The sequence below is a fragment of the Cyprinus carpio genome, chromosome B20, assembly GCF_018340385.1.
Source record: "Cyprinus carpio isolate SPL01 chromosome B20, ASM1834038v1, whole genome shotgun sequence".
NCBI lineage: Eukaryota > Metazoa > Chordata > Actinopteri > Cypriniformes > Cyprinidae > Cyprinus > Cyprinus carpio.
Window position 1 is genome coordinate 20,585,465 of NC_056616.1, and position 25,458 is coordinate 20,610,922.

Here is a 25,458-nt window from a genome sequence, read left to right on the forward strand (position 1 = left end):
TTCTTTTTTCATTTTCAGAACTAACATAGATACTAAACAGACAACAGTGAACTAAACCTTATAGATTACTTTTTATCTGTTAAAAAACCCTTTAAATCTTAAGGTACTAAAAGTAGGTCTCATTATTGTTATTTACTGTTTAGGTATGTACTAATTGCATTAGATGTACAGTACCACTAAAAACTCACATTACCTTTTACATTATGCATAAGCTGCTTATAAAGATTCACTGCTGGCAATACGTACAACAAATGGTCACATTAAAATATATTTAGCACTTTGAACTGTCTCATATTTTATGAACTTGTGGGTCTTTGATTGCAAAAGCTAACATTTTAAAAGCTTTGATATGACATACAATCCATGGCATTCTAATTCTTGCCTAATTTTGTTTCAACAAAGCTGATGAGCACTCGCATAACAATCACACATCTTCAATGAGTGCTTCATTACCATTAGCTTCAACACAAAAGAAATAAATGCCAAAATTACCGAATGGAATATTATCTTAAACACCAGTTAATCTGCACTGTCAAGTATCATTTCCTAATAGTAGACACCAAATCAGATCAATGACTATAAGTCACTCCTTATTAGCAACGATTTAAAAAAATATTTTAAAACGTGCCCTCACACTTATTATGCTGGATGATGGTTTTACTGTAAAAACAACACAGTAGACTTTATACAGTGTTGAACAACTTTTAGCTCACTAGAGAAAATTCTACAGAAGCTGCCTTCTCTTCTCATTGTCGGCTTATACAACACAAGACATGAACGTTTTGGGCTCATTGTGTGAATAGAGGTCACAGATTATGCAGCCTCACCTAAATCAAAGTTCTCAACAGTGAAGAGCTTGTTAAACCATTCAACATCATAAGACAAATGTCTGTCTAATGTCAGATTTATATTTATAGCTTTATGGTTTTAGCTGATTTGTTTTGATTAACCTGACTAAAACATGGACTTGGAAAACTTCAGATGGGCATATATCATTGCTATGGCCAGGATCCAAAATTAACTTTTTGTTACATTTGCAAATGCTTTGAAAAAATGTATCAGTCCTAAACATTTGTAACCTGACATGAAATTGTGTTTTACATTATTTATTTATTTTTTAGGAACTTATTTCTCTTTTAAGAACAGCATATCATAACAAATATAATACCATGTTTTAAATTATTTTTATTGTTCAAAAAAAACAAAAAAACCATTGCAATAATTAGTAGGTTATTGTACAGCCTTGCAGTGAAATATAACTGCACAAATATATGAAGATTAATTGTTGCTTTTTTCCTCAGATTTTAATTTTGGTGACTTAATTGTGAAGAATATTTCACATATAGGAGAAAAAAATTTACTTTGTTGAAGTAACTCTTTTATTAAGCAATCAAAGCCATTTTACTATGGAATACTGATATAGTTAGTGCCTTTCCCAAGCTCAAGATCTCCTTACAGAATTGCACTGAATTTATTAATAAAAGTGTTAATTTTGGACCCTGGCAGAGTCTGAAAAAGCCTTGCACCAGAAGGGAAACAACAACATACAGGTTTGCGCTTTTTGTCTTATTATTGCTCTGTAGTATTAATGACCTGATCATGGAAAATAGTACATGCTGGTGTCTGCTATAAAGCTGATTGATATCCGTTTTATCATCACCTTGAATGCACAATATTGTATGTTTTTTCTGTATTAAAAAGGTGCCTCTGTGTATTGCGGTGAGTTTTTGTCCTTGGCAATGTAAAATACAGCTGAAATTATACACAACAGAAAGCAAAAGATGTTAACACTGTTATTTGCATTCTAAACAGCAAATCCCATGACAAAACTGACTAATTAGGACAAGCCTTTAAAAACAAAATAACAGTGATATCACTGCTCGTGTAATAAATGGTGTTAAGGAATATGAAGGTTATTCAATTAAATCTGTCCTAATGCAGCTACTGATTAAATTATCAGAAATGTATCTGATTTTTAATGAGCATTTAAATATTATAAATATTATTGTTGAGTGAGCTGTATTCCTCCTTCACAGAGCAGTAAAACGGTAAAAAATATATGTTTGTTGATTGACCTCTAACGTTGCATTTGCAGAAAATGGGGTACAGCTAAACGAGTCCCCTGTAATGAAAATTACTAATAATATTAGCAATGATTCACAGTCTTAGCTCATGAAAACTAATATGGCATGCTTGTTGTCAAAATGATTTGAGCCCAAAAGTGCATATTTGATTTATGGCCCTTAGAATACGTAGCTGTGTGCCTGAAGTCTGTAGTTTCACTGAAAATGGTGGTGACTTTGTGTTGACTTTGATTTGTGGGCCACTTTGAAGTTAAATAAAGCAGATAATAAAAATGTCGACTAAGTGATTTATGATCTGATCCAAGAACATGCATCACAACAAAAAGAACAGTATGCAGATTTTCATTTATACAGCCTTAACTCGATATGACCAGCAGTCACCAACACAGTTGGGTTATATAATTAGAACTTAATTAAGTGTCCTGAATTGTCAACATAGTTATTTGGCATTTTTAATAGCTTTAGCAATATATTTAGCAAATTTCTTACAAACTCTTTATACCTATGTCTACACATTACATTATAATTAAGATTTCTAATTAAGATTCAGTTTTGGCCACCTACTGTATAAAGAAATGGATTTTGCTGGGAGAGATGTCGTCTCCTGCAAAAATTGTGGTTTTTCATGTAGGCTATTAGTTTAAGTAACAACAAAAGATCAAACTGTGTAGTGTGGCAAGAACTGACCTGTGAGGATGCAAATAACATTTCATGTGTTATTACTGGCCTACTGAGTTTAGAATTTATTTCATTCCTTTTTTTGTTCTTTTTTGCTTTTTATAATAACATGATGACCTTCATCTTAAAAAAATGTTTCCACCTCTCATTTCTTTAAAAAATTAGAAAATTCTATACATTTATTTTACAATTCATAATTTTTTCTACTGGCTTAAAGCACACCAGAAAAAAAGTAAAACACAATTTTCTGAAGATGGTATCAAGTATGCATTAAAACAAAGTTTCCACTCCAGCATCTACACCTCTTAAAAAGTCAGGGGAAAAAATACACACACTAACCAAATACATGCATACATACAATACATGCATACACAGTTATTTTGGGAAGTATATGATTTCTTTTTATCATTTTCATTATGCATCTCTTGTCTTCGTATATTTAATTTTCATGCCTTCTTCCAACACAAATTATATAGCTCTTACAGAATATGGGGATAGACACAAAGTACATAAAAGTTTGGTTGACTAATATTTATGAAATCTGCTAGGTTTGGAATGCTGCATCTAAACATGGTGGCCTTGACGTGCCTAACACCTGTAACATTTAAACAGTCCAAAAATTAAGACCATCACTGTACATGAAGCGTTTTATCGTTTCTAATGGATTTTTCTGTAGCAAACATTTGGTCTATGTATCGCAACCTCTCAAGTAAACTCTAGTCAACGAAACCTTCCCCGGTGAGAGGCCATCTGCCTTTGGAATGACTCTACAATGAACCCAGCTGTTTGACTGGATCAGTAAGGCTCTGGCTACCACATGCGTTTTTCACAGTCCAGTGATCATGAAATGTGTACAGTATACACAGCAGGACAAAAGCTAGCAGTATTTTTATAAGACATTTTTGGGTTCAAATTCCACTTTTTTTGGCAGGCAGTCTATTTTGAGGCATATATTGCAATGACTGACCTAGAATCCATTCGAATCGACATCTGAACCAATGGAAACATGGCAAGCACGAGAACAGTTTGTTGTTGCATGAGATAAGGATATAATTACTTTGATTACACCTTTACACTGCTGATTAGGACAATCAGAGTTTGATGAAATATTTATACTAAATATTTTTAATTTGTGATTATTGGAACATTAGCCAGAAGGTTTCCGGGATGCAGGCGTGGGGGGAATAAGACTGGCAAAAAGCAAAGAGCTGATGATTTTTGCCTCCATCTACACAGTTCATTCCAGAAACTTTCAAATTAGAAGGACAGTTCACCCAACAATGATTCTGTCAATATTTACTCACCCTCATTTTTTCCATTTTGGACCTCATTGTATGGACAAAAACAATCTTGGAAATATGTATTCTGCAGAAAATAGAAAGTCATACAGGTTTGGAAAATGATACGCGACTGAGTAAATTATGACAGAATTAAAAAAAATTTATGTAAACTATCTTTTTTTTTTTTTTTTACATTTTCCACATTATCTTTTGTGTTGCATCTTAAGAACTACCAACGGGTTTGACTGGTGCTGTACGTATTTGTGACGCATAAAATAACTCTGCGATCAAAACTGTCCGGATCGACTACTTTGCTAATACACAACATCACCTGGTGCAATGCCTAATATTCCTGTGCACAAGAGAACCGACACTTCTAACAAAACAGACATACTCATTTCCACCAGAATGTACCTTGATACCTTTATATTGATTTGTGCAAGATATGTCTTCAACGTGAACACAGTGTATACCATCTGCACTGCTCATCTCCGCAAAAACACACAAATACAGACAAAACACATGCTACACTCAAAAACAATATCTACTCTTGTGATTTGACACATACTGTATATTTTTAGACGATAGCCATCAGTGAATCTGCCTAATGTGCAAAACAACAAAACAGCAGAGAGGAAACCTTTCTCATCTTTGTCATTGCACAGTTTACACGAACAGGTGCATGACCAGATTTGTGGTTTTGTAACAAACAAACAAACACACAAGCAAGTAAACAAACAGATCATATCAATGCAGCTTTAAGACATGCTACAAGTCTCTTTTCTCATGAATGTGCCACTTGGGTGTATTGGAAAACCTTTTTTAAATGGCATATGCAGTTTAATATTATATGCAAAACATTTTAGTGATTCATGTCGGTGGTCTCCACACAATGCACCTTCAGACACTGTTATTTACCCGGAAGAGTAGGACAAATTACAGTCTGAATATCAGCAAAATGTCAGATTTGACAAATGTACTTTCACTGAACATTTAAAGGAGAAAAAAACCCTTTTACAATCTTAATGATTCATTCTATTGACAATTAATGCTTTGCTTGGAGGATATTTTCCAGGTATAAGGTGGGACCTCTCGGGGGAGTCTCAGTGAATATGTCTAAATAACTGCTACCAGAGAAACTGCAAACATACTATTAGATTTGCTACAGGACATTTGTAATAAATGCATGCCAAGGGTTATTTGTAGGAGAGTGCTGCATAATTTGATGGACGCTGAAAACTGCTACTTCCTTTCGCTACTATTTTTCACATAGTTATTTTTAAACAGAGTTGGTCTTGATTAATTATGTAAGCACAAGGCTGGAGGAACGTGAGGTGCATAACAGTTAGAAAAACACAGAGTGATCAAACAGAAACATGTTGGTGCTAAATAAGAGCAAATTTCTTTGTTGGGATATCTGCTCTTGAAAAACATATATGAATACCCTTGGGGATACCCCTAGAGATCGAAAATAAGCAGGAACCCACCTGCTTAGATTCATGCTCATAACATTTTTGGAGGCCTTATTTTTAGGTCTTTTGTATCAGTTCATGTATACAGACAACCTTCCTTCGCAAACCTTTCATTAACGGCTAACATAAGCTAGCAGCTGCAGATGTTATACACTGTTCTAGACGAAGCGTACACAAGAAATGAGTGAGAAGGGGTTTTTAACTCTGGACAGCACTGTTGTTGATTGCTGGGGTCGCGAAGGTCACCCCAGGGGCGAGAGTGCCGGACTCTGCCACCTCTGGATCTGTGAAGTGCTGCCTGACGTCGCCCCCTAGTGTACAGGAGCTGATTTCTCACCACTTACGTACACACACATCTTTCAATCAAACATTGGTCACGTGGTCCGGGTTTTCCCTGACTTCGATGCACTCGATTTCCTCTCTCTCCCTCTCCCGCTCCCTCTCTCTTTCCCGCTCTTTCCGTTTGGCACGTTTCTTTTTCTTGTGCCGCTTCTTAGAGGGTGGGAAGAATGTCAAAAACACCGGTAGGATGACAAAACAGTGCAGCACTGTGCAGCCTGCCGTGAGAAGGGAGCACTTGAACAGTGTGTAGGTCAAGTTAGAAGGCACAAAGAGAAGAGGCATTATCCCAATTACAAAACACGAGGTGTTCTGCAAAATGGCGGCCCCATGCTCCTCTAAAGAGATCTTGATGCACTGAGTCCGGGTATGCTCAGTGGCCAGTACGAACGTGTAGAGGTGGGGGGCACAGTGATCCATGGCAAAGTTGAGTGTATAAATAAGGCACAGGATTGAGATGCTGTCCATGTCTACATTCCAGAGCGTCATGAGACCCAAGACACCCAGTTCCACGGAGGTGACAGTCAAGATCAACCAAAAATTCCCCAGTGGGTTAATGACCAGGAAGAAGGTGAGTATGAGAATGGTGAGCACGCTGAAACCCGATGTTAGGATGGGGGAGATGATGGAGGAACTGTAGCGGTCCATGAACACGAATGTCGGGTTGAAAACGATGAACTTTATGCTGTTTATGAGGGAGAGAGGTCGAAGTTTCTCCAGCAGCTCCACGACCTCCTCCCTGGTCTTCTCGGTCGTCCTGGCCACCAAGTACATCTTGGACGCGATGATGTCGTATTCGTCTCCGTTTTTGGAAAAAATTATGTCATCCACAAAGTGTTGATATTGTGGGCTCCTCAGAAAAGAACTCTTGAGGATGTTGATGAAATCACTTTTGGTTGATGCACTGACATTCACGACCCTCAGATAGTGAAAGTAATTATCGATCCATGAAATCTTATTAAAGCCCTGGCCCAGCGTCTTGAGGTGCTCCTGTACTGTGGAGTTCCAATACTCAATAGGTTCGTAGATGTAAAACCCAATCACCGGACTGTAGTTGCTAAAGTATTTCTGTTGGGTCAGGGCGAACGACACGCTGGGCGTATTACTAGCTAGCAGATTAATTATGTTGGAGCCGTCGTTGATTTGTAAACATCCCATGAAAGAAAAGGAGGCGTAAATCAGGTAGAGGATAACCACAAACGGCTTGACGTAGGTGTTGGTAATCCATTCTGTGTAATGCTCCCTCAGGAAGTGCTGAATGAAGTGGTTCTGGTACGGTACACTGTCGTGGTGTGTAGACAAATCGTGGCCATCACTCATCATGGTCTTGAACCAAGTGGGCTGGCGGTCCAGATACTCCACCGAGGGGATCTTGCAGCAGAAGACGCTGTGATAGCGGTTTTGCTCCAGCTGCCCGGCAAACACCAGGCAGGAGCCGTAGAATGAGAATACATAGAAGTAGTTCACCAAGATTGCTATACACATGCTCTGGCAGAAAACCTTCACGGATTCGATGTTGGTGAAAGGGCTGGCACCCATGCCGAAGGTGATAATATAGAGCGAGCTGGTCATGGTGTAGCACACCATCACATCGGCGAATGCATCTGCCACTCTCTCCTTAAAGGGCAAACTCTCTCTGGTTCTTCTCCAGCCTGCCAGAAGCTCAAACACACCCTTTGTTCCATGGCCTAAAAAACAAAACAAAAAAGAAGCAATTTATAGTTTGATGCACTGAAAATTCACAGAAGCATACAACTTATATTTTATATTAGTATTCCTGGTGCCCGTAGACTTTTGGACCCCACTGTGCATCAGCATTTTTTCAGTCATTGGCTAGATATTGGCATGGTCATCGGTCATAATGGTCAAGCACTAAACATGAGTTATGGAATAATAATCCTTTCATGACAGCTGTAAGATGAGCAGTAACTCAATTACTCTTCTACCATCCACCAATGAGATCGCTCAAGCTCATACATTACATCTAGTGTGTGCTGTCGCCTTTGAACATTTTAATATATTTGACTTTCATCCATCCACTAAAAATTTCACTCAGCATCAAGGACATCACAGCTCATCTCTACACACTCTGTCGCTGTCAAGAATATGTCACAAAACTACTTTTACCTCTTTCTACAGAATCATACATTTTCACTGACCTGACAGACACGGAGAAAAAACTAATTAACCATAAAGGATTACACCAATATAATGAGTCAGATGGACTGGCTTTCCCTGCTTTTAGCTTTATTAAGAGGAAGAAAAAGTCCATTAGCTTGTGTGAATTCATCTCCAAGATGAGGAGGGCACATGGTGGGCTAATGGTCACCCGGTGGCCAAAGATTCAGTTTGCTAACTACAAGACTACATGTTCAATTACATACACTCATAGAAGGGGTATCACAATCTTTCTTTCATCATCAAGCACACTTAAGATAGGCAGTTAGCCTCAGGTTGCTCCAAAAGGGCTGTCCATGCAATTATAGGAAACTGCTCTGAATAAAAGCAGCTGCTAAATGGTAATTAAAACCTAAACTACTGAACACAAAGATTGGTAGAATTAAAACATTCAGACATCTGAGCATGAGCATGGGTCACCACTTGTCATATTATATACAGTATATCAACAAAATCATTGTATGAGGATTTAATTTGTTGACTCTACCATCTCATGAACACTATTACTGCTTGAGCAATTCTTTTTCATTCTCCAATTAAGAAGATTAATTAGATTCATAAAGTGAGTATCATTTATTATTTGGAAAATGTGAAAAGAATTGTAAGATGCTAATGGATGATAAGCAAATTCACTTCATCTTTGCTCAGTGGAAATTGTAATCTCTTGGCTGATGGAGGATAATTCATTTAGTTCAGTGATTCCTAATCTGGAAAGTTTCATTTGTGTTTTGTTAATTATCTTAAAAGGGTAGAAAGTTTTACCCAGAAACTGTTAGTAAATTACAAAGAAATGGCAAGTGACATAATAAATTTTTAAGCAATTTTGAAATAAAAAACTTTTATATTTTTTTTATCTTGTAAACCTCTTTGTTTATTTACAATATATATAAATAATTCTTGCTAGTATTATAATATGCTTTGTATGTTTGTATATTTTGTATAATTTGCACAAAAAATAAAAGTAACATCTCTATAAATTTATTAAAAACAAAATGATAAATATCACTGAATGTCTCAAAGCACTGAATTCAGTATCAATTAAATGCAGTAACAACAAAGATAGATTATATACTTTGCACATTCACAGTACACAGTACACAGTATTCACATACTTTGCATCAGAATTCACAGTAAATGCAAACACTGAACTCTAGCCTTACATATAAAACATTTTGCCACTGGCCTGTTATAAAAGTCCTCTGACGGTCTTCTCATTAACATCTGTAAAAATGTGTTTCACTCGTGTGATACATGAATGTTGATATGAGTTCAAATCAACACATCACTGGTTTGTTGTCAATGCAGTGATATTTCAGCCTTATTGATGAGCCATAAGTCTAAAAAGGTTGGGAAACACTTATCATAGCATTCTTATTATTAATTACCGCCATTTTATTGATTTAAATATTCAAAATATAAATATTTGAACAACAAAAACACATAATAGATAATTTAGGCTTTACCATTTCACCGTTCTGGTGTTAGACTTTATCACTTTTCAGATGCTAACATATCATCTGAACATGATGCAAGAGGGATTTCCCTATGTAGGACAAATGAGAGGTACAGGAATGGTACTTCTAAATGTATTACCACACTCTTATTCAGAATGACATAGTGATTTCTTCAGTGTGGGCCGAGAATGAATCACCAATACATAAATGGAGTGCCATCAGGCTGCTGGTCAAGGGCAGAAAGAAAATGTGCTCAGTTCTAAAGGTCTCTAATGAAACAGGACAAAGAGACAAAACATGACTAAACTACTGCATATCTGCCTACTGTAGATCAAGCCTTTTTTGTCTTATGCTGCCCAGCAACTCAATGAGGGAGGCTCAAGCTGTCTTCATCTAGTTTCTTATTATGCTACAGTACATATCACTTAGAATTAACATAATCGGAAAGTTGTTAAGCTGTTAATTACAAAGAAAAAAGATGAATAGTTTTTAATTACTGTAATTTTTTAGTAACCTCAATATTTTCTAATTTCTGTTTTATGGGTTTAATCTCCTCAAACTTGCTTAAGTGCCCCCTGCGGTAGCTGGGAATCACTGGGTTAGCACTTTAACAAATATAAGAAAAATATTATTTATTATATCCTCTCCATTATAAATGCCTTCAGTTATTAATATCCACTATTACATTATTCTTTTATTTGCTTCTCCTTTGTAAAATGATTCAATTCCATCTTAATTCTGTCATCTTGTGACAGTATGCAAAAGCTTACTCCTAAAATAGAATCTACTGTATGGCAGTGATTTTGTTTCAAACAAGCTCTGTCAAAAGGGGTCCATCCATTCAAGGCTGTAAATTAAATTGGGGCCAGTAGAGGAGTGCGTAGCAAAGTGACATCTTGAAACAAGATTGACACGTTTTGCCGCAGCGGCGCCAAACGTTAAAGAGTGCAGCAGCAAATAGAGTGTTTTCAAAACTGAAAGCACAAAGCCGCGAGCTGGCACGAGAATGCTGCTTATACATTACAAAGTAAGACAGAGATTTTTAAAGATTTTGAAATAAAGCAATTTCAACAACGTCTAGGATGATTTCACTGGACCAGCACAACAGGGCTAATGGGACTCTCAGTATTCATAAATGTGGAGTAGTGAGTGACCCATTGTTGTTCAAGACATACGTTTACCTCACTATCGTACAACTATCGTACATATCATTAACATACAGCAGTGAGGACATACAGAGAAAACCCACTATATAGCATTTCATCGTAAACACTGTACTTTTCACTAACCACCTGCAATCCATCTTAACAATCTGCAAAATGCTTAAATGAAGTAAATTTATTTTTTTTTCATCCCAGACAACCCTTTCTATGCAAAATAAGTTTAGCATAGTTTTATTCAAAAAACACACTTATTTATCGAGTGATGGAAAAGAGCAATATATATAGCTGTGCATTGTACAATCTTTGAAATTCTACCATGCCAAGTTACAAGCTTAAACTAGTTAAACTAGAACCAAGCTACCATTTAAAAAAAAAGATGAAAAACTAGTTAAATGAAAAATACAATTTATATAATTTCTATAATAACTTAAGTAACACTTACAATAATGACTCATTTGTTAACATTAGTTAAATATTTTTACAACATTTACATTTTTTTTTATATTTATATATAATTTTTGTATTAGTAAATGTGAAAGTTAACGTAGAAGTATTGCTGTAGAAGTATTTTTCATTGTTAGTTCATGTTAACAAATGTAGTTAAATAACATTAATGAATGAACCCTTATTGTACAGTGTAAACGTAATTTATATAATAATAAATTAACCTAAATTGGAATTGGTAAATTTATAGTAAACACGGTAAATACCATCATTTACAAGTCTAAACCATGAATATATAGGGATTCAAATGTGTGATTCATTTGTGAATCTGTTCATTTACATGAAATGCCCAAATAGACTGATTCACTAATGAATCTGACTTTCCAGTGCTACATAAGAGAGAAAAATGAAACACTGTTATAGATAAGATACTGAAAAATGTAGTTGACAAAACAACAGCATAAGTAGCACATTGAATCAAATGTTACTTTGGACTTTCTACTTATCACATTGTCTTGTAAAATATACTCCATTAATCTCTGTTTTATTCACAACTTTTAAACAAAAATACATTTTTTTTATTTATTTGTTTGTACATTTTTGTGTTTCTACTTTTAGTTTGTTACTTCCCAACAATGGTAGTCGAGCAGACTTACAATATTTCAAATAGCAGATTCAGTTCCCAGGGTAGTAAACAGGATTGTGGTAAAAGCATCCTACACAACCCAACACTCAGAACTGACCTGCAAAAAAAGAAATTGCACTGCGCAAACTGTGTTTTTGTGGGTGTGTTTGTGTGTTACCGGATATGCATAATTTCTTTAGTGAAACAATGCAGACCGCGTGCACAAATAAACAGTGGGTGCAATTAATTCATAGTGAATTCCCTCCCCCAGAGTGTTTCTCCCATGCTAGTGAGAACACCTAGGGAACTGAACTGCAGTGTATCCTATAAGTCTCACAAGGTGTATGGTAGGAAATAAAGGGCTGTGCCTCATGTCTCTGGGTTCTGGTGGACAGGTACAACATTCCACATAGCTAAGAAGGGCAGTTTGTCACAGGCCTCCTGTGGACAGTTCCAGCCGGCCCCGGCTGGAGGAAAACTACTCTGAGGCCGTGGCTTCAATATAAAGAGCTGCATCACCTCTCTCGCTGCAGTGCAGTGAGTCATTAAACAAAATTACTGCTTTAAAACTTCAGCACCAGAGCAGCTGCAAACACATCCATCACCAGCAGGAAAACACCCTATGGAGGGACCCTTCGTACACCTCTCATAAAGCATGTCCAGTTGTGACAGAAGATGGGAAAAATATTACACGGATTTCCATACAGTGTCAGTCTTTCTATGCAGCACTGACAAGACATATACAATAGCCTTTATATCCTCTGAAGAGATATAGTTAGTTATTTAGTTATTTTGCTATTTATATTTATTTCCAAATGATATTACCACATTGTTTGGACATGCAACATGGTATTATCATCATAGTTCTTCTTTGTGGCAAATGTTACAACAAAATGGCTTGATTTATTTGGAGAAATTCACCAACGGATTCCCTGCGGTGAATGGGTGCCATCAGAATACATAAAATACAGAAAATTTGCATGTTTGTAAGAAACAAATTAGATGTTTGGACACTTATTCTGACGGCACCCAATCACTGCAGAAGATCCATTGGTGAGCAAGTGATGTAATGCTAAATCTCTTCAAGTCTGTGCTGATGAAGAAATAAACTCATCTACATCTTGGATGGCCTTAGGGGGTGAGCACATTTATTCCTCAATTATTCCTTAAATGGGCTTTTTATGCATTCATATCATATCTTGCACAAATTTATTTCTCAAATAAATATATCTTGCTTTTGCAATACAAAAAAAAAAAAAAATGTTTTTCATTTGATTGCATGACATTATCAGTATAAAGGCAACACTGTTCATTCAAAAATAAAAATAAAACACGATGAGAATGCTGCATTACAAAAATGCCCAAAATTAGCATCTCTTTTGACAGTGAACATGTCCTTATCTTAACATGGCACACATCACAGCTCACCGTTAATCCCGCTGCTAAGGATTAGGTGTACGACATGCTCAAAACTCAATGGTGTCTAAGTAGAAAGCTGAGCACTTTGCAGAGCCAGTCAAACGATTGCAGTCAGAAGATGGAGAGGATGGTGTGACACTTCTGTCGTAACGAGAATCATTGTATTGAAAGGCTGCTGCTTCTTGTGGCACCCCACACATCTGCTGCATCTGCAACTGCTAATGAAAAAGCTTGTGCAAATGCACTGCATGGAAATCAGCAGAGGGCTTGCGTTACGTGCACATAATTTCATTGGCGTGGACCTCATCAATCCTGCTGTTGACTCTACGAACTATCATTTAGCTGTGTTTGGCAATGAACAAGTTTCCATTTTTAACCTTGGAATTTCAAGATTGCCTTTTCAATGGAAACATTTAAATACACTGACATTCAAAAGTTTGGGGGTTTTAATGTTTTTGAAAGCAAGCATTTATTTTATTAAAACAGTAATATAGTGAAATATTATAACAAAATATAATATGATTAATATATGTATTATTTTCATTAAATATTAAATCAGACATAAAAATAAGAAAGAAGAAACTGGCCTTAGATCTTTTATGCTAAACATAAAGAACTAATCTAAAAATAGCCAAGAGAAAGTACAGTACAAAGTATTCATATATGAAAAAGATGATGATTAATAAAAACGTTGGGGCTTTATATCCATCTTGAATGAATAGTTAAAACTTTTATATCTTTCTTATGGCCTACTTTTCTGCTGAGACGCTGAATGAGCTGAACAAAACGCCCTGCATTTATTGTGCCATGGGCCACACTTTTTTCAACTATTAAAATTTTTTGACCTCAAACCCACAATTTAATTGTTCATTATCAGTTTCGCACAAAGTAATGAGGCTACTTTGATAACAAAAAGACAATGAACTACAACATACAGTAAAAGATAGTACAGTTTTAAACCATACATCAGCCTTAAACAGAAAGCAGCCATCAAGGAAGTGGTTAAATAGCTCATGAATGCCCTTTTCCATCACTCGCTTTCTATACACCGTGGTTTCAATCACGTAAACTCATGGGAGAATCTACCTTACAATCTATGACAGCATTTCATGTCATTGTAAAACATGCCACTGTCAGCATGTGTCAGTGTGTTCAAGGCCTTCACCGGAAGATCTATTTCTCCTAACAATTGTACTCCCACACTAAAAGCAGCACTTTTCCTTTTAGTGGTCTAGAAGCATAAAGATGACAGTAAAAATATTGTCAAGTTGAAACAGCTTCCATCCAAAATACCCATGTATTTTTAATGCCAATTATTCCACATTCCCGTAATTTCCAATCTTAATTTTCAATCAGAAAAAAAAAACTGTGAAACATAAATCATACAACAGAAGGATAAAAGGACTGGAATATTAATGACAAATGGAGGGAGGATGAAGAATAGCTGGACGTCTGTTACTATTTCTATTTCACGCATCGATTCAGTAGTCGCACATCATGCCCGACCAAGCTATGCAAATTATTTTTTTTCTCTTGGCTTGCGATGTCCAACAAACCTTTCTCATTCTGATTCTTCCTCCTGACAATGGTAAATTATCCAGCCACAGGCTTAATGGCATGTAATATGTGACACTTGAAGACATTCGTGATAAGTAGTTCTTTGGTAAGACCCCTAATCTCTTCCCCAGGACTTGCTCTTGCCTTCTGGCACAGAGGCAAATCAATGGCATTCAACACAGCCAGTTTTCAATCTACTAACACCCCATCATCTATATTTTCCTGCGGGAGACAGCAAAGGTCTGCTGTAAATGCTGTCGGTTGCACATTGTTTGTTTCTAGAATGGTGATCGAGATGGGATTGGGCTTCCCAGGCACTGTGAATGTGTGTTAGCCATGACCAGGCACAATCATGCTTGTGTGGAGAGAATTGCAAGGAGACGGTCCAGATCCCAGGGCACATGCTGTTCCACAGTCTGTGGCCCTAAATGAGCTCGATCAATAGGACTGACGTGCTGGGGAGTGACTACGCCACTGCACACACACACACACACACACACACTCACACACATACACACACACTTACATTATGGCTCACGAAAGACATACGAATGTCTAAACCAAGATTTGAACTTAAAGGGGTCATGAACTGCCTCTGTTTTTACTTTGTACTGTTTTCTGAGGTCCACAAATGTCAAAGTTCACATACATCTAGCCATCTTTCTCCTAATTTTGTCTTAATCTGCTCTTTGATTAGTTATTTTATTTGTGTTTGTCAGTGTTATCTATTTATCATTCACCTCTTTTCTCGTATAATGATCTAATTTCTTATGCTTATTTCTCTGTCATAATAGTCATAGTCAAATTTTAATGCGCTAATATGATTGCAGGAAAACAAAATAAAGGTGCAGCAATGTTTTCTTTGTGATTTTGACAGCTTTAGCATGCCGCATTTTGTAGATAAGCTCTGAAATTCAATTTAAGCCAATATATAGTTACACAAAAAAAAAAAACTTGGTGTGGATGTACTTTGAAACAATTTTCACTCAGAAAATGCTAGTAAGTTTCACAAAAAAATTACAAAGAAACGGCAAGTAACACACTGAATTAAATGTGAAATTTGGATGTAGAAAGACAGAAATGGTATTAACTTTTAAAACTCAGATAATCTTGTTTTATTTACAACTTTAAAGATTTTTTTATAGTCAGTGTAGATCACAGAAACCATTTGCACCAATGGTCTGCACAATCTACTTAGCTTAACATAATTTGTCTGTTATTTTAATATAAATTGTTGGATAAACTCAGCTTTCTATAAAACAATGTTGTTTTGGCATTGTGCCACTGCTCTGTTTCTGGCTTCACCTTTCTTTTCTTTTATGAATTTTCATTTCTTTGCTGTCAACATGACTCGCTCACCATGTGAACTTCTCGCATCTGTTCAGCTTCAAAATATTCAGCAGAGCAGACTCCGACTATTTTTGGAGAAGGTGAAGGAGACCACAGATTGAAATACTAAAACTACTTGCATGACACAGAGCACAATTTGTGGATTTTTTCCACATAAAACCGATTTAATTAATTATTATTTAGAAGGACTTTCTTGTATTTTACGAGCTGCTTAAATATTCTTTAAAAATGATCATTTTGTGGTGCATGAAAAACAACAGCAGCTGAGTAAATATTGACAGAAATCTCAATTTTGATTCACATCCCTTTCAATTATAAATGAATAAATTTGACATTATGAGAATTAACTTTATCATTTCTATAATTCTCATGATCAAGGCTCATCATACTGTACGTCAACAGCAAACAGCTTTACTGTATGTGCACTCAGATCAGGAGGGGAGTGAGTAGTCTGACATTGATTTCCTATCCTGTCATTTGTCTCAGCAGAACAAAGCATTTGCCGCTCCGCCACTAAGACATGTGGCAGGAAGCAAGTCTATAAATAGGCCCATTGCTGTATGCGTCTGAACAAAAATAACCTCCAAACTTAAATTGAAGGTATAGCACGCACTCCATCCATTGTCTCAGAAAACAGTGTCGCACATTGTTTTCTGCAGAGCATCCATCTTCTGCCAAGTCCTTTTAAAGGGACAATAACCCCTAATATGAATAAACCCTCATGTCGTTTCAACCCCTTTGTTCCCATTAAAGACAACAATTTATTATGTACCTTGACCACATCTGTTTAAAAAAGGACTAAAGATAAAAAACATAAAAATTATAAAAGTAATCCAAACATATGCACTATATAAGTACATTATATAGGAAAACCCCAATTTCAAATGTGTCTATTCTATCAAAAGACCTTTCAGAATCATCCACAAACTTGAATCCAATGTCACTTCGCCAACTTGACGGAGCCACCCCGTGTCCCCGGGGTCCCTGCAGCACATTGTGATGTGCCGTGTAGAGTGTCACCATTCATCTTCGCTGGCGGGACAAAATCTATTTCTCTAGATTGTCCTTCCTGCGAAGCTCAAATGCAAAGCACAGTAAATCACAGGTCCTCTGGTATTGTGCAAAGAGCTCAAAATCCAGTGGTCAGGGAACAATTAATCTTTCACGCTGGGCTAGGCTTGCAATAAGACTGAGCATCTGAGGGGTCCAGATCATTAGGGACTTCGTAAATGGCTGGCTGAAGCTTAAGAGGTGAGTATACAGTACAGCACCAAACATTATTACCTTTGATCCACAAGGTCCACAAGGACATTCAGGATCATAAAATCCTGCAGTACAGTCAGTCTTTACACTGACAATGTTGCTGTCTTCTTAAATTGGGAAGCCGCATGGAACTGATGGTTGATTATTGTATTGTGCTGCTACAATAACCAAACCCATCGCAGCAACTGACTGAGAGTAAAAATGCTGTAAGCGGTTATTCTCCGCAGGTTGTAATTGTGCTTTTGCACCCTGTATATCCTTGTTTTGAGCGAATCATGATTCTACCTCCACAGGAGCAAACACATCAACACGCTTTAAATCCGAAGCTAATTAGTTCCACTCAGTTGAGGGTTGTGACAGTCGTCACCTAAGGGCATCTAATGCAAGCTAAACAGGTGTAAAATCTAAGGGTGTTTTAAACACCTGCGAGATGTGTTGAGCTCGGAATTCTTTAAATTTCCAAGTTTGTTTTAGTTTGATATATTATTTTGTTAGGTTTTTTTAGTTTGTTTTAGTTTGGTAGGTTATGTTCACTGTCGGAAATTAATGACTCTCCCTTATTCTCCCAAAATGCACAAAAAATAGAAAGAAAAGGAGCTAATTATCATTAAATGTTCTGCAGACTAAAACATTCACATTGCATATTGGTGCAATGCGTGTTTGCTATCTAATATCATTTTTGGATTTACTACATTAAAAATTCTAAATTAAGTTTCAGTCAAGCACTATTATGGGAAAAAAAAAAATCTGACAGTTGTCATCAAGTGGGTCCAACGCAGCAAAATATCATCTAAAAGCAAATACTGAAATTCATTTATCTGTATTATTCTACATCTGTCTATTTTTTTTCTGTGACTCGTGACAGGTTATATCAGCCAGAAGGTGGCGACAAATAACTTTTTGTTAGTCGATGAACCTTTTACTGAACCGATTAGTTCAAAACACTGATTAATTTGAGAATAAGATGACTGAATGAGTCAATGAATCATTCACTCATCGGATTCATTCACAACACTCATTCACTAAAGAGTCATTGAAACATTCACTCAGCCGATTTGTTCAACAAACTGATTCATTCAGGTACTAAACACCACTACACGGTGTTGCTTGGAGATGACTGAATTTGTTGGAACTATTTGCATTGGCAAAGTAAATATAGGGGCAATGCAGGGTTTAAAATGTAAATGATGCAAATCTAATCACACATCCGATTGTATACAAACACGAATTATAGTAGCCAGGCACCAACCATGTTTATCCTTTTAGTGTAGTACAGTATGATTACAGTAAGACATTTATTGTAGTCTGGTTTTACCTCGCATAGCTTTGTTCATAGTTTTCTCAAATGAGCACATTTAACCTGTCCTTGCTGACACCTGCCTGATTTGGTTAGGTTTTACCAAGTGGCATGAATTGTAAACACTACAGAATTTGATTGAATGCACGCCCTGTGATGTCAACAACAAACGATATGTAGAAAGTGTCAAGATTTGATCATTTATTCTGTTACATATTTGGCTATTATTTACATTTAGCATTTTTTTTTGTTTATTTGTTTTCCTGCTGTTGAGGCCCCTTTTAGAGCAGACCTGCAACCCAACAGAAGGGAACCACTGTGTTAGGTCAGTGTGTCCTGCCCCACCATTATTTGTTTCTATGTAAAAAGGTCAACAATTTACTGAGAAATTCAATGGTTTATCGTGAGTGGTACATTAAACCATCAATCAGATCCACAGATCATGTTAAAGCTACATCAATTTATATTAATCTTAACTTGACATTCTTCACCATAATCATGGAATTTTTCAAACATTCACAGATTTTTTCACTGTACCACAAAAATGTTGACCTCCAATTATCTTTCATTTCTATTCATAATATCACACTTTCCTCCTACATGATGAAGCCAACTGTTGCACAAGCATTGACCCCGATGACTGCTATGGAAAATAATTACACCCTCCCTTCTGAGGAGTCACACAGCAATTATAATAATCCTACATACAATCACCACAGTCTCCGTGAACAAAGCCGCACTTACCCATGGCAAAAAAGGGGATCCCAAGCAGCGTAGAGTTAAATTTCCCATCAGAGATGAAAAAAATCCCAGCTGCCGTCACGTTGGCGATGCAGATGGTAAGGACGCCCAACAAGCCCAGGAAGGGTTTCCCGCGCAAACAGTCCCGCATAGAGCTGGAGATGGTGGCTGCCAGGAGCACCAGCACCAAGCTGACCAGTACCTCGCTCTTGGCCAGCACGCCTGTCTTGTGGAAGTCCCGCCATAAGCTGAAGGACGTAAGTGACTGGATGTGTAGTTCCTGGCTGTCTGTAGCCAGCTGGTGCACCAGCTTACAGAATTCACTCTCCCACTTCTCAGAAATGATGTCCTGCACCACTGGCCCAAGGTTGCGGAGGTAGTAGGTGATTTGGATGGCGCGAGCAAACTTGACCTGTTGATCCCGGTTGTTTGCAGGCAAGGCCACGCCACCCAGCTGATGGCCAATAAAGGACACTCGACCATCCTAGAGGCAGAACAAACCAGTTACTTAATTTATTTCCTTCATTATAGGAATGTTATGAGTGAAATTGAATTTGAATGCAATTTAACAAGTGTACTTTGTAATCAGTGAAAATCAACTGCAGTCCAAAAAGATGTCAAATAATTGGTACGCTTGGAACATCTGAGGAATACTAAAGTTGATTAACAAATGAATTGAGATCTGTAATATGGGCTGCTGAAAGAAATGGCAGTAGCGGTCATTTGCCGATCATAAAAACAGTTTAACGCTTTAAAATCTACGTAAAAAAAAAAAATCAATATACTGCACATTTTTACACTATACATTTGTAAATGATGTAGTTTAGTAGTTTATTAGTGGATTAGTAGTAGCACATTTAAGTCAATTACAGCATCAGTCTTTTTCAAAACAATGTTACAGTATGTGTAAACACGGCTGAATTAAAAAAACAAACAAACATTGAGTGACAGGTTGGTTACAGAGCCCCACACATGACATGCAGCGAAAAAGATTATTTAAGAATTTATTTCCTCATTTCATTAAATTGACATTTTATTAATTGTTCTAATTTGTTTGCTTGTTTTGATTTTATTAAAACGAAGGAACGAATTAGAACAACATGGCCATGATTTACTAAAATGAGAGAAATAATTATTAAAACATGGCCATGATAAATATATATTTCCTGCATGCCATGTGCAAGGCTCCAAAGTTGTTAAGGTTAAGGATGGACAATAAAACACAAATGTAAAAGTGGGTCCTTAAAGAGGAAAGAAAGAAGTCAGTCACAAGGTTGAATTTGCTGAAAGGAAGAGAGTGCAACTAAAATAGTGAGTAGTGCATTTATTTGACATATTCATGTTTGTCTTGTGAATATTTCATTGGTTTGCCATGCCAATTGTTGTTTGCATGAAATAGTTTAGTATTGACATTTCGATGTTTGGCTGTGCCTTGGTTATTTTAGACTTATGTTAGTTCCGATGTGGGGTGCATTTCCCAAAACTATCATTAGCTAACAATGGTCATTAGTTCCATTAAATTCTATGGCTTTTGGGAAACACACCCCTGGTTGTGAAAAGATATTGTGTCAAGGTTGTGTTTCATGCAATATTCATTGGTTTATTTATTAGGTAACTTCCTCAACAATTTACTATTTACTATTACTAGTTCTGCTCTTGATCTGGATGTCCTGTTACTTTACAGACATCATGTTTTTATCAGGCTTCTCAGACGATAATGGCATATAAATGTCCTTTGCAAAGCAATGTGTTTGGTATGACATTTTGCTGATAACCACTTTGTTGCACTTCTTGTTTGGTGCCCGTTAAAAAGAAATTGCATATGAGCCAAGGGCTGACTTGCTACGCCACTGCTGCATTTTAATATTAATTCCATACTATAATCATGTGTGACTTGCAGAATCAGCAAACCAATGAGCAGCTTTGTTGGTGTGGATTTGTTCTGGTATTTGAATGGATTTAACACATTTCAAAAATGTATTAAAATGGTCTCCAATAACCATAAAAAAAAAAAAAAAAAAGTTTCTCAAAGCAGCAGTGTGTGCTTAGTGTCTTTTAGCTAAATGTCAGACAAGAAAAACAGGCAAGAAGAAAAAACAAGCTCATATTAAACCACAGCATGAGGATAAATATGTTAAGACAATCTCCACAATTGAACAACATTTTTGCACCAAAACAATGCTGAATTAATAAAATCCAGAGCAGATTGAGTGTTATTATTTTTTCTCAATAGTCTCAATATTTCAGCATCCAGTAATGAGCTGGACAGTGCATCACTCAATGCTGAGAAAGCGATGTAGCCTTGGATGCAGCAATACACCCTCAAGATGTTCTGAAAAAGACTGGCACAATATGAATGAGCTCTTGTAGGCCACAGTAAGCGCCTCATTCACACAGATCCTGCTCCTACTCCTACTGACGTAGGCTTGGGAAAACAATTAGATATATCTGGCCTGCTGTACTGTTGTGAATACTGCAGCATTTTGATAAAGACTGTGTTACAGGTCATATACTAGATGCATATTCAGTCTCAGTTTAGGACACTTGAAATTTAATGTGCAATACACTGCATGAAATGATTATATGCTACTGTAGATCATGAGTATAAACTATATTTAACAGAATTATGTTAATTTATGCTAAAAATGTTTTGGGGGAAATGAACTAATATGTATTCTGTTAGAATATTTCAATAATTTTCAAGAATCACTAATAGATTATTGATGAATCTAAGTATTAAGTAGTTTTACAAGCATTTCCTATATAAGCATACCTTTAAATAACAATTCCAACAATGGTCTTTCCTGCATGCACTGGGGCCTGAAAAACTAACATGGTTTCACTGTTTCCAACAACTGTTGTTTGTTGATTGTCATATTTACTAAGTAACAATACACTGCAGTATATGATTTTGTGCTACTGTAGATTGCGAAACGCAATATATAAACAATGGTATACGCAACAGAATTATGTTCGTTCTTATGATCAAAATTTGGGTGAACATCATTTTAAATTTTGAGGAAAATTGTACTAAAACTTTTTTGTTTGTATGTTTTAAAAAGTTGTTTAAGCAGTTTTATGTTCAATCATTTCTTATATAGGCACAGCTTTTGCTCTTGGTCTTCCCAGCATGCTTTGGGGCCTGAAAAATGTATATGGCTTCACCGTTTCCCAACAACTATTGTTGCTTTATTGTCATATTTAGTAACCTGTTGTCTTGTGATGGCAGGATGTGTTTATTACTGATTAGTTAGTTGATTGTTACCTGTATATGTGTGTTTCAATGATGTTTCAAAAATTGCATAAAACTATTTTAAATGAATACAATTCAAGAATTCTTCATAGAGGCAATACAGAAAAATGCTAGTGGTTCTTCTAATTCCAATTAACTCAATGTTTTCAATGATTAACACAGCTCATTTAATTGATAAATGGATTATAAACAGTTGTAGCCTATTTTAATTAATAATATTGCTTGAAATACGTTGTCTTACTTTTATTGCGTAAATATAGTGCAAAAGGTATAAATGGTAAAAGTCTAGATTCTGAGAGTGTCTTCTAGTGTACATTGCATCACCAGGCTCCTCAAAGTGCAGTACTAGAGAACTATGCAGCTGATTCCGGGGCTGCACACACTAGAATTACAGCAGCACGGAGTCTATTCAGAATTCTGAGCGTTTCGTAAGGTTTTATGAGGCACAGTCGCAATATGCCGAGCTGTTTTTTGCCTTTTCATTGTTGCAATGTCGCTCCATCGCACACAAAGGCTGCGTCTCAAAAACCTCGGTGGGGAAAAAAAACGCTGTCTCGTTAGGCGGCTCGCGAGGTTTTGAAACACAGCCGCTGTGCTCTATACAATGTATGTCTCTTACCTTTAATGTTGTATTCGGATAGCTCACGGGGACCTTGGAAAAAGTGCTGTTAGACAGAACAGCTAAGCGAATGTCTTCGAATATGGTGATGATATCATCCAGGAGGCATCTCTTGTCCCGGTGGCTCAGGACACAGAGATGCGCGAAAGTGTAATTGAAGCCTTTATAATTGACACGCATATCCAGGACCTTCTTGTGCACCTGGAGCACCTGCTCGGCCAGTTCCAGGATATTTCCCCCGGATTTGGCCAGCAGGATGAGTCTGCCATATCTGCCGGGGGTGTGCAGGTCCGAGTACAGCTTGTGCTTGGACTGGTCGACGGGGAAGAGGCTGTTGGCGAGACTCCGCTCGATCTTGGCGAGGCTGTGCGTCGGGGCGACCAGGATCTCCAGATCCGTTTCGGGCTTAAACCGGCTCAGCACCGTGGATCCGAAAATGATGGTCAGGACTGCGGGGACGGTGAGGAAGAACACCGGATGCCTGCTCACGAACAAACCCAGCCAGTAGAAGGAAGATTTCAGCCCTCTGTGTATCACTTGCCGCAGCATCCTCCTCCAGATCCAGCTTGCAGCAGATGATGCCCCGGTTCTTCCTATGAAGCACATGTGACATGTGGCTCCAGTTCAGTCAATCCGTATGAGAATACTCGAGTGTACACCTGTGAAGCACTGCAGCGATTTGCAAAAGACAGTCAGATATTGATCACTATAGAGGCTTTTTGGTTCCATCCCTCCCCCTGATGTGTGACTGTTTCTCTCGCTTCTTCTGCTGCAACAGCAGCCAGACCCAGTCTGATGTGCATGTGTGCTTAATTCGGACTATTCGATCGGAGGCGCCTGATTTATGGGCTTGATTGTAACCATGTGCTGCTGTGTGCATGAAGGAGGCACGACGTGGATATGCTGGATGGCTGGGAGTGTGGGGGCTCATTTTTAAGACCACGCGCGATTCAAAGCCCTTCACGATCGCGGACTCACCTCTTGAAATAGCCACTCGATTACTAATGAATGAGGCATTCCCATTTTAAAGCCAGGGGCGGCAGTCAAGGCCAAATGCAGTTACAATGCAGACACGCTAAAAATAACGTTGATTTCCATACTTCCAAGATTTCCAATATAGTCAAATCAAAGTCCTTAGGAGTTTGTTGATGAAGTGACTCGTTTACCACTAACAAAACATAGAAAGTTAATAGGCTATAGGCCTAATAAACGTTATTAACTTACACTAATAGTATAAGTATTTCTAATTCATTCATATGTATTAATTTAGTTTTATTTTTGCGTTTATATTCATGATTGAGGTACTGTTTAGCACATTTTTTTTTTTTTTTTGTGAAATGGTGGTTCTGGTACATAACTTAGGCTACTTCAGGCTCTAACAACATAATTTACAAGCTTGAAATATAGAGATAATCTGTAATAAAAACTGGGGTACTCCATAACACATTTAGGATGATTCATACTCTGTAAAGAAATATGACAACATGATGAAAAAGATTTCCAATATAGTCCTATAGCTACTCAAATCAAAGTCCTGATGAGTTTGTTGATGAAGTGACTCATTTACCACTAACAAAACCTAGAAAGTTAATATAGGCCTAATAAACACTATTAACTTACACTTATAGTACACATATTTCTATTCACACATTTAAATGGCATTTTCACACTTTTCAGTAACCATAAAGTGGTGCGAGAACAACGAATAGACGCTTCTAACAAGTCGTCGCTATTGAGGTAACCATAGACATAAAATAATGTTCCTGACATTATTTACAGTAGCCTATCACTTCATTATGATTTCTAATAAATAATCTTTAATGCTAGGCTATCCTTTAATTTTGAGCTATACTTCATTTGCTAACTCAACTTTGAATAGCCTAAATCTCTCTCTTATAATAACTGTACATCTCAGAGCCTCAGAATACACTATCAGCCTGGGGGTGATTCTTCAGTTAGAAGACTACTGACTATTTGAAATCTTGAGAATGAAACTTTTCTTCTATTTTAAAAGCTTTATGTTTTATTTCTTTGTGAAGCAGAGGTAGTTAAAGCCTCTTTTATATTTGGGGAGCACAGCAGAACACTGTCAGAACCAAAAATAGATTAAAAATAGACCAAAAATAGCTCCGGTGCTGGAAGAAGATCCTTATATTACCTAACTATAATTAGTTTTTGTTTTATGTATCAGTCTAATTCATTTATATGTATTCATTTAGTTTTATTATTGCATTTAGATTAA

General features: G+C 36.9%; 1 protein-coding gene across 1 annotated transcript; it reads right to left on the minus strand.

The window, feature by feature from the left end:
• Positions 1-1,928: 1,928 nt before the first annotated feature.
• Positions 1,929-24,180, minus strand: ptchd4 (patched domain containing 4). The gene is made up of 3 exons (XM_042746782.1): positions 23,217-24,180; positions 19,348-19,828; positions 1,929-7,541 (listed from the first exon to the last, which is right to left on the minus strand). The coding sequence occupies exons 1-3, from the start codon at positions 23,820-23,822 to the stop codon at positions 5,878-5,880; spliced, it is 2,751 nt and encodes a 916-aa protein (XP_042602716.1). The 5' UTR covers positions 23,823-24,180; the 3' UTR covers positions 1,929-5,877.
• Between the last annotated feature and the right edge of the window lie 1,278 nt (positions 24,181-25,458).